The following is a 10,855-nucleotide window of genomic DNA, read 5'->3' as shown; positions in this document are numbered from 1 at the left end:
ATGTAGTGTGTCTAAATTGTAAACTGACAAAACGTAAAATAGTAACTTTTCCTCGTGAGATCATGCTGGACATTTAGGATTTATTTACTTTTTGCGAAGTTTGATTTGATTAAAATAATAGCTGCCATTCTAACCATTGTCTTTTTAAAAAAAAAAATATCTGTATATCTATATATGTTTAAATTCGTTTATACAGGGAATGCTCACCCCAAAATGATGAAGAATATTGAAGAATTTTGGAAACTTCTAGCTGCTGACATCCATAGTAGGAAAAACAAATAATTTAGAAGTCAATGGTTACAGTTTCCCAAAATTCTTTAATATATCTTCTTTTGTGTTCAACATAACAAAAACTCTAATTGGTTTGGAACAAGTCAAGGGTGTACAAATCATTACAAAAGTTTCAATTTTGGATGGTCTATGCCTTAACAAATGGCAGTGGAATACTAACGAATCAGAACTAAATTGTTGGTCCAGACTAAACAATCCAAAAAAAACCTACCTAAAAGTGTGAATATGCACACTAATTTGAAATTATATTTGAGACTACAGTCTGATTTTTCTGAAATTTTATAAACAGTTTTTCACACTTTAGTTTTAAAAACAACTTCTGTCCGCATGAAATCAAAAAAATTCACTGTGATGCATGTTATGGGTACGCCAAACCAAACAGATAATGACGCTTTTAAACTAAGCTTACGTCATACAGGGAATTAAGTATATTTTGCAGGTAAATTGCATTGTAGTCAATGCAAACGTGAGTACAGAAGAAAATTTCCGTTTCGCGGTTGAACAATGTGGAATACGCGATTCATTTGTCGCTAATATGCAGAATTTGCCTCATTTGTATTTTATGTGTTTGGAGTGAACCCAGCCGTGTTGGCCAATCAGAGGAGAAAACACACACACTGCCGTGTGTCATGAGGCTAAAACTCCAGTTTTAGCATCCACACAACCACACCACCATATTTAGAGTTTTGTAAAATGTTCATCCTGGTCAGAGTTTTTAGAAAGTTTTGATTTCAGTGACCTGACATTGCGTTTTCATGTGGACAAACAGCCAGACCACATAGGAAAAAAAAGTGCGGTTTTGAAAATACCTGTGTTCGTATGGGCAGTGCCTTAAAGCAGGAAGTAAACTTATAGAAAATGTAACTGGTTTTAAGAGGAATTAATTAGACGAAAATTCAAATTGATGAAATTCAAATTGGTATCTTGATGATAATATAAAACATAAAAAAAACTTTGGTCAGTATTATCTATATATATTTTCTATATGTGTTTATTCTTGCAACGAATCTCTTGTTCATGTAATCACTCGCCAGTTTTTGCTGAACAATTGCTGATGTTTAGTGCAGTTTTGAGCAAATGCTAACTAAAATATCTCTAATTGGCCATTACGAGCCAACATTTGTGATTGGCTACTATGCTCAATGTTTCAAAAACTTACTGTAAATAGAAAATATTGATGCTCCTTACACATTGAAATACACACGTGAGCATTTGACCATCCCATAATTGGATAGTGAGAATTTAGTTAACTTGACTCTGTTTTTCAATCACAAAGTTCAAGGTATCTATATTTTATATTGCAAAGCCCTATTTAAAGGGCTTATGTAAATTTAAGCCACTATCAGCATTTGTGATCAGGTTTTCTTTAAACTGATGACTTTTACTAGTTTTGATTCCTTGCAAAAAGTCCAGATTGTTTTTCAAATGTATCATTATTAATCGATTGTATTTGCATATTGTTTATCTCAGCTTTCTGGCCTCCCTCAGTCAGTTTTAGAAATTCATTTCTGTATGACAAGTGATATATAATATGAAGAAAATAAATGATTTGTTATTGTTTTCTAATTGAAAACGGCATTGTATCATCCTAAAATACTCAGCGGTGATCAAAATCAACCACAACCTCAGCAATAACCATTAAAACGAACCATTGTGAGCGCACATGGTTACATTTAATGTTTGATAGTGATGATTACATGATGGCTATCAGTGTCTTCCGGTTATAAAGTGTTCATGATTGCGTAAATTGCAATTACACTTCCTGTGCTCAAGAGTCACTGTATTTCAGTCACAGAGAAAATAGTCCCTGTAGGTGGGATTCCTTCTTTGGGGGATGTGCCAATGGTGATGATGCTGCATCCAAGCTTGTGTATGGCGTAGGGGGGCTTTGGGTGTAGGAGGGAGTGGTTGCTAGAGCGACGGGTAACATATGCGACTGGCGCTGCACCCCTCAGACAATGGCAGCACTGCTTAGCATTCAGAGTGTGAGGCTTCCCACCGCCTGCCAACAATCGCCTAGGTCACACAGAGTCTCACACACACCGCCTGCCACAACCTCAAACCTTTCAGCGCAGCCCCTTTCTAGTTCCAGCACATCTTGTCACCTGCTTTTTTCTTTTGTTTTATCTCCCTCACACGCTGTACAATCAGCCCTAATTGCTTATCAAGTAACTGCTAAAGCTAGAGGGATGTGGAAAACTGTTGTTCGCAAAGGTGGAGTGGGTCATTTTCTTTTATCTAATTTTATTTAATGCAGTAGAGAAAACTGCAAGAAGCTAGGGCTTGCTGTGAGATACCGTTGTGAAAAATTGAGGGATTTGAGGCGTCAGTGGGTGTTTAGGACGGGGCTAACAGGAAACGTACTTTAAAAACATTTATTTCTGGCTTGATGGGGAATATACACAGCTATTCGAACCACTTAATCCGCTTGTTAAGACGTGACCTATGAAATACTGTATCCGGGTTCAAGCCGCTGCTCATTTGAATTGAGAAAATATTTATGACCACTTTTTAGTCATTTTACACATTAAAACAAATTTTATATAAAGTCATGGTGTACACAACTCTCTCTGAACTTGCTTCATCACTAACACCAATATTTCAATCACATTCTGTGTACATTCTTTGGATGTATACACTCACTGGCCACTTTATTAGGTATACCTTACTAGTACCGGGGTGCACCTTTTTAGACTTTAGAACTACTTTAATTCTGGAAAATGAAGGGAAAGAGAGAAAGTTGTGTGTCGGCTGCATATCCATGATGCGCATCTCCCGTTCCACCACATCCCAAAGGTGCTGTATTGGATTGAGATCTGGTGACTATAGAGTCCATTTGAGTACAGTGAACTTATTGTCATGTTCAAGCAACCAGTCTGAGAGGATTCGTGCTTTATGACATGGTGCATTATCCTGCTGTAAGTAGCCATCAGAAGATGGGTACACTGTGGTTATAAAGGGATGGACATGGCCAGCAACAAACTCTGTTAGGCTGTAGCATTGACACAATGCTCAGTTGGTACTATTGGGTCCAAAGTGTGCCAAAAATCTATCCCCCACACCCTTACACCACCACCAGCTTGAATTGTTGATACAGGGCAAGATAGATGCTTTCATGTTGTTGCCACCAAATTCTGACCCTACCATTGCAGCAGAAATCGAGACTCGTCAGAACAGGCAACGTTTTACAATTCTATAGTCCAGTTTTGGTGAGCCTGTGCCAATTGTAGCTTCATTTTCCTGTTCTTAGCTGACATGAGTGGAACCCTGTGTGGTCTGCTGCTGTATCCCATCTGCTTCAAGGTTTGACGTGTTGAGTGGTTATTTGAGTTACTGTTGCCTTTCTTTCAGCTCGGACCAGTCTGACCATTTTCATCTGACCTCTGGTATCCACAAGGCATTTGCACCCACAAAACAACCGCTCACTAGATATTTTCTCTTTTTCTGACCATTCTATGTAATCCCTAGAGATGGTTGTGCTTGAAAATTCCAGTAGATCAACAGTTGCTGAAATACTCAGACCAGCCCGTCTTGCACCAACAACCATGCCACGTTCAAAGTCACTTAAATCACCTTTCTTCCTTATTTGATGCTCGGTTTGAACAGCAGCAGATCGTCTTGACCATGTCTACATGCCTAAATGCATTTAGTTGCTGCCATGTGATTGGCTGATTAGAAATTTGTGTGTTAACAAGCAGATGGACAGGTGTACCTATTAAAGTGGCCGTAGAGTGTACATTGCAATTGGGTAAAGTATTACAGCACTTTGTAAACGTTCATTATTCCCATTTGTTGAGTCTCCCCATACAGTTTGATTCAGCGCTTGGATCCGGAAGCCATTTCACATGATGTCACACTTCACAAATGAATAGGGTGGATTCAGATATTATTTTAACAGAAGGTTAAGGTAGATTTGTTGAAAAATAGAGCACACAATTGAATCCTTAAGGCCTGTTTACACCAGAGATGATGGCTATAAAAGTTATTATAAAGCATTAGCAGTTTGAATTGTGTGAGAATATTGCATTTGTAATGAGAACATTGCAACCACTTTCACAAAGTCAGTAAGAATCTGTCCTGCTGTAAAGAACTTAAGGCAGGCAACATGTGAAACAATGTAAACACTGTTTTGTTTTTCACAGTTTTTCAAACACACCGTTGGCCAAACAGTGAGATAACTCCACCCTAAACTAACGTCATTGGTTGAGCCGTTGTTGCAGGTCGAAATAATCAGAACAAATAGATAAGGTTGTATTTGTTGTTGTCTTTGCATGTTTAACATTTAAAAATGACACGTTATGTTTCAAAGTTGTATGTTACAAAGTTGTGGTATTGGCTGCAGTCTTGCTGCAGTAAGTGTTCATGAACTGCATTTCATGAATTTTAGATATGCTCAGCTCAGTGACCAAGTACCTCAAAGAGTATGCTTTTGTGTGTGTGTGTGTGTGTGTGTGTGTGTGTGTGTGTGTGTGTGTGTGTGTGTGCGTGTGCGTGTGCGTGTGCGTTTGTGCGTGTGCATTGCCCAAATGAGAGCCATAGGTTTCTGATACTCATTTTTAAAGTCAGCTGTGTATAATATGAGATATGATAATAGAAGGCAGTCCTGAAAATCAAACTGCGCCTTTATAGCAGTCTCTGACCTGAGGTTCACATAGAAAGGGATAAATCTCTTTTGACTTCTCTTTCTCTCTCTTTTTCTCTCGCTCCCTCAGTTGTAGACCCTGTGCCACGTAGACAATCTGGTTGATCTACCTTCTCATGATTTTCTTCCTCCTTTTTTCTTTCATTCATTGCCTTATTTCCTTTCTCAGTTTTCCTGCTTTCCTTATTTCTACATAATTTCACCTATTAATTAAATGCTTTCTTTCTTTCTTTCTTTCTTTCTTTCTTTCTTTGTTTCCCTTCATTTATCAGTCCATATGGCACCTAATTGGATTCGCAGTAAGCTACTATGAAAGTTTAAGTCTACAGTTTTGCTATTTCTTCCTTTGCTATTCTCTGTACTCATTTGACTGGCAGTCTATAGAGGCCATGGCACTATTAGGATATTCTTAAAAAAAGATGATTAATAAGCGCTATCTCAGTGTCTCAAGTACCCAGTTGACTTCTTTAAAATTAGTGTCCTGGCAACATTTGCTTATTTTTAGTTGGTTGCCATTAAGGTCTAATTTTACAAAGTTTTCTTCTAAATTAGTGTAATTTATTGATGTTCCCTTCAACTATAAGACAAATGTGAATTGTACAGTACACAGCATAAATGAGTACACCCTTTTGAAAATGAATATTTTTATCCATTTCTCATTGAATATAGCCGTTTTATTAAATCATTATATCCATTCGAATATCAGTTTGGTCTTCCAACATCTTTAAGAACAGTAGGATAATATATTAATACATAATACTCTTGCTTTTCTTCCTGGTTATTAAATTTTTATTTAATATTTCCCCCAGCATATTAATTTGAGTGTACAAAGTCTTGAACAGTTTTTTTTTACTTGTTTTATTTAGTTAGATTTTCTTGGATTTACTTTTTTTTAAGTGGTTGTAAACAATTTTTATTCATTCATTCATTTTCTTGTCGGCTTAATCCCTTTATTAATCCGGGGTCGCCACAGCGGAATGAACCGCCAATTTATCCAGCAAGTTTTTACGCAGCGGATGCCCTTCCAGGCGCAACCCATCTCTGGGAAACATCCACACACACATTCACACACACACACACACTCATCCACTATGGATAATTTAGCTTACCCAATTCACCTGTACGGCATGTCTTTGGACTGTGAGGGAAACCGGAGCACCCGGAAGAAACTCACGTGAAGGCAGGGAGAACATGCAAACTCCACACAGAAACGCCAACTTAGCCGAGGTTCGAACCAACGACCTTCTTGCTGTGTGGCGACAGCACTAAATACTGCGCCACTGCCTCGCCCTGTAAACAATTTATTTTGGCTAAATTTAAACAAGGAAATTAAGTTGCTAAATTTAATTTGTTAGTTTAAATTCAACATATATATTGTTCTTACAATTTTGCAGACATCATTTTTTAAGTTTTGGCTTTGGTAGTGCCTAATCTGTGTGTATATGTATTTAAATGTATATAAACAAATGTGATATAGTAAAGCGTGCTATAGAAAATATGGTCCAGTGAAATTAAAATAATATTTTGTAGATGTTAACTGTTAGTTTTAAGGATGTCTCATCAAATCTTGACCAATCAAATGCTCTCTAGTACCTAACATGCCCCACCCCCTTCATGACGCTTTTCATTTGCTTTTTTTTATTTGATGGGCTTCAGCTCAACCACTCCATTTAGCAGAGCTGTGATAAAAACGAAACACTATTGGGTACTTTTGAAAAAGTGGAGGGGCTACTCTATGTTCTGCCCTCCATTCTTCAGATTGCGTCCAACATTGGATAAAAAAATGCACGTTTTAAAGAGGTGTACTCATTTATACTCAGCACTTTTTTCTATTAGATTAAAAACATAACACTAGTTCTGTACACGCTGCATCATCTTTCCAGTTTTTTTTTTTTTTAAGTGTAAATTCCTCTCAAATTCTTTTCACCTGTAGGCGTACACACACTCGCGTGTAGTGCCGTCAAAACACCACCATGCCCATGCAAAGGGATTTGGTTATGCAATGGAGTGCCAAACTGCGAATGCAGGAATCAGATCAGCCTGTAATTCCAGTAAGTCGTGCCTTGTGTCCTGCCAGAGCCTCGCGAGTGTCAGCTGTCAGTTTGAACCTGATCGAATAGCCTATCTGGCCTTTCCCCAAGCTGCATTCCTCAGGTGCACCCCTCTGAACTCAAGTGAGGACCGTAGATGTATCCCTCATGACCTTGAATGTAAACGGCATGCTCTTGTTTCAACTAAAGGAAAACCTCTCGTCACTCATTATACTTCTTCCTGACCATTTTTTCCCAGCTTTCACTTTTCCCATCCCCCCCTTTTTCCCTAAGAGTTTAGGTTGGCAGACAGCCAGAGAGGTAGAAGTAGGGGGAGAGAAGGGGAAATCAGAAGGCAGGATTTCACCGAAAGACTAAAAAGTGTCCATGAGTGTATGAAGGAGGAAAGCCAGTCCTCCTCCACTTTCCCCGAAACCATGTGACCTACTCATCTCTCATTCACAGATACAGTAACTGCCAGAGCCGGTTCCTGCTTTTTTCTTTCTCTTTTTCTGTCACATCAATCCATCTTTGTCTCTATCCAGTCTATAACTGTATTTCTGAACTGAGCGACTAGTCGTTTGTGTGAGGAAAACCTCAGATAGGCACAACAGCACACTATTCATTCAGAAATATTTCATGCTTCGTTTAGGGAAAAGCTAAACTAGAATTAATGTTGTCATACCTTTAATTGCAGATAAAATCCTGATGTTATCATACAGTTGTTTTCAGTTCCCATGACCTTGTTATTTAAAGGTTCAATGAAATTAAAGTTTTTTTAGATGTTAGTGTCAGTATTGTTAGTTTTTAAGAAAGCTATATGCTATTGTGCTCCAAAACAATAGCTACGTTTACATCCACCTATTTTTATGTGCATTTTGGATATGCGCATAAAAAATTGGTTGATTGAAACACCAAGATGTGCATGCGCTTACATTTTGAAAATGCTCAAAAAAATGTATGCGCATAACTAAGTAGGTTAAATTTTTTATTCATTAAGAAAATATGTGTTTACACTATGATGGAACCACTTTTATCGAACAAATTCCAGTATGCAGATTTAAAAAAGTCATGTGATTTTGTTATATGGACAAACCACCAAGCTGAGCACATTGTAAAACATCTGAAATGTTGTTTTGGTCATTTGAAAACACCTTCACCATTTCAGTATTAGTGTTATTATATTATTGATGACCTCCAGAACTGTCAAGAGCATCTGTGCTCTTCGTGTTATGGCTTCAAATGCCACCGCGCATTCATGGTGTTTCGGCAGAGAAAGTCATTAATTAAATAAAGAGAAGATTCATGCAGCTTCTCCTAGAGCAACAAATTTACTTTTTACTGTTGATATTTGGTGCCAATTAATAATAACAACGTAGTGACGATATTGTTCTCTTTGACGTGTTGGAAGGAAACGCTGATTTATGTGCATCTTTTTTTGTGTGTAGTTTTGCGCATAAATTTAATTCACATTTTTGTATGGAAACCTAGCTAGTGACAAAATTCACGTTTAGAAGATCTAAAACTGATCTAAACATGTAAAGCTCTGTAGTTTCTCACTACCGACTGAATGGATCGATGGTTTTATTCCCATCACCTCATACTTCAGTTTCTCAAATCATGACCAATCAAATGCTCTCTAATATCTGACATGCCCCACCCTCTTCAAGACGCTTTTTATTTGATGCACTTTAGCTTAACCCCTCTTTTTGGCAGAGAAGTGATAAAACAAAATGCTGTTGGCTGTTTTTAAAAAGGGGGAAGGAAATACACTATGTCCCACCCTCTCTTTGTGTTTCAGTTGAGATAACGTCAAACTTAAAATAAAAATGCTTATTTCAAATATAAGATTCTAATGAGGATAACCTTGGATAAAAATATCATGATATTGGGATTACTGCTCTAAAATGTATCCTTTTTAAATGTCTGTGTAAAAAAACAAAACCTTTTTTTCCCTTTGACACAATATATTTTTTATTTTGAGAAACATTTAAAATATTTTGGAACAGTAAACATGTCAGGCTAAATAATTTAAACAAATCATTGACTTCTGCTGTCTTCATTAGTTTCAAAAACACAGACTTCTTTACCATTTAATATGGCATCTTTGGATATGTTTTCTGCTGTAGATAATGTCCTAAAAAACGAAAGAAAAAAACGTAAAGAAAAAATCTTACACACCTTAGAAACGGTATGGCAGAAAATTTGGTGGTTTTAAAACCTGCAGTTTACCTTGAAAACGGTAATCGTCCCATGCCTAATTTCAAAGCACTTTGTGGGACCTTTAATAACTTTACATCTGTAATCTGAACATATATTATTATATGTTTATATGTCACTATGCATTTCTTGGAATGGAACATCATGTACAAAGAGTACATGAAGTTTAGTAGGACATTTTTAGCAGCATCCTGATTTTTGGTGAGGAATTGTGTACATACATTTACCGTCTGCTTAACGTTTTGCAGTGCACATACTGTTCAACACGTCACCAATCTGTTCTCTCATATTTGGAATTCCATGTCAGGATTTCTGTCTGACATCTTTCTGGCTGGTGGAGGTACAGGGTGTACTGAAAGGGGGAAATTGACATTTTGGAGAAAGGAGGGAGAAAATGTGTTTGTGTTAACTTTTCCAAAACTCCACCTCCCCTTCCCCAATGCAAGAAGTCATTGGAGGAGAAAGCTGACAGTAATATTAATTAGTGTGAAAGAGTCTGAACCGTTAATGCTGAATGCACTGAATGTTTGCTATTATGAAACACAGTGATGAAGCTTTTCTGTGGCTAATACTTCATGTTTTGTGACCTTTTTGAATTCTAAGGTTGACATTTGAAACTATTATACAGATTTTCTTTAACGCTGACCTTCCCAGGATTCCTAGAGCAGCGCTATCACTGGATGAACGCATGTTTCCCGCTCACTCTGGGGTGACTGCGGTCTACAGTGTGAGTGATCAGACACACATGTGCACTTACAGTCATTACGCATCACTATAATAATGTATATACATAGACTATCCCTCAGGCCAGAAACAGTCGAAGTGTGTGGTCCTCTTGTAAGTGCTATGAGTTTCTCATCATCATTTTAAATACAAGCTGTAGGTTTAGAATTGTCTAAATAGACGTGTCACGATATCTGTTATTTGTTGAACGATATGTTGCACCAAAATGTATTGTGATAAACGATATTATTGTCATTTTAAGACCATTTTATGCCACCTTTTATATGATGCCAAAATGACGTCATAATATCATTACAATGCAGTTTAACTCTTCCAAACCTTTCATAATGAGGCATTGGAATCAGAATGTGAAATTGCATATCCTAAATAAATAATAATAAATGTTAACAAAAAAGTGCAACGTAAAAAGTAACAGAGGCTACGATATCTGGTAGCAGATCTATTTTCAGTTGTCTGGCACCCACATGAAAACAAACTATAGAAATTTATAGTAAATACTATAGTGTTTTTTAACCATACTGACACCTCCAATAGGCCACACAGTCAGTTAAAATTATGCTAGAATTGTTTTTATGTATGGGTGATATATATTGCATCCCCAAAATTGATTGGTCATGGCCATGTGTTGTGCGATAAGTCAATATATTGATTATTGTGACTCGCCTATGTCTATATTATCTATATATATATTGAATATTGAACTTACTTTAACTAGGTAAGATTCTACAAGGTGATTGCTGTTCTGTAACAGCAGTTGACGTGAGAAAATGCAATTAAATTAACTTCTCAACCTCCAAAACTGTCAATGTTTGTTAACATATTTTTTGCCCATGTGGTGTCAATGGTCTCAAATTCAAGTCCTGGAGGGCCGCAGCTCTGCATAGTTTAGCTTCAACCACCTCCAACTCACCCTTGCTAATACACTTTC

General features: G+C 37.2%; 1 protein-coding gene across 8 annotated transcripts in view; it reads left to right on the top strand.

The window, feature by feature from the left end:
- The window catches only part of eif4g3a (eukaryotic translation initiation factor 4 gamma, 3a), a 91,359-nt gene that overhangs the window by 4,164 nt on the left and 76,340 nt on the right, over window positions 1-10,855 (top strand). For all 8 annotated transcript variants that reach the window (XM_073916798.1, XM_689398.10, XM_009306090.5 and 5 more), the window contains exon 2: window positions 9,838-9,910. In XM_073916798.1, the coding sequence (XP_073772899.1) occupies window positions 9,838-9,910 (73 nt within the window). The remainder of the gene's footprint in view (window positions 1-9,837; window positions 9,911-10,855) is intronic.

Source organism: Danio rerio, chromosome 11 (assembly GCF_049306965.1).
Source record: "Danio rerio strain Tuebingen ecotype United States chromosome 11, GRCz12tu, whole genome shotgun sequence".
NCBI lineage: Eukaryota > Metazoa > Chordata > Actinopteri > Cypriniformes > Danionidae > Danio > Danio rerio.
This window is presented reverse-complemented; position numbering and strand designations above follow the sequence as displayed.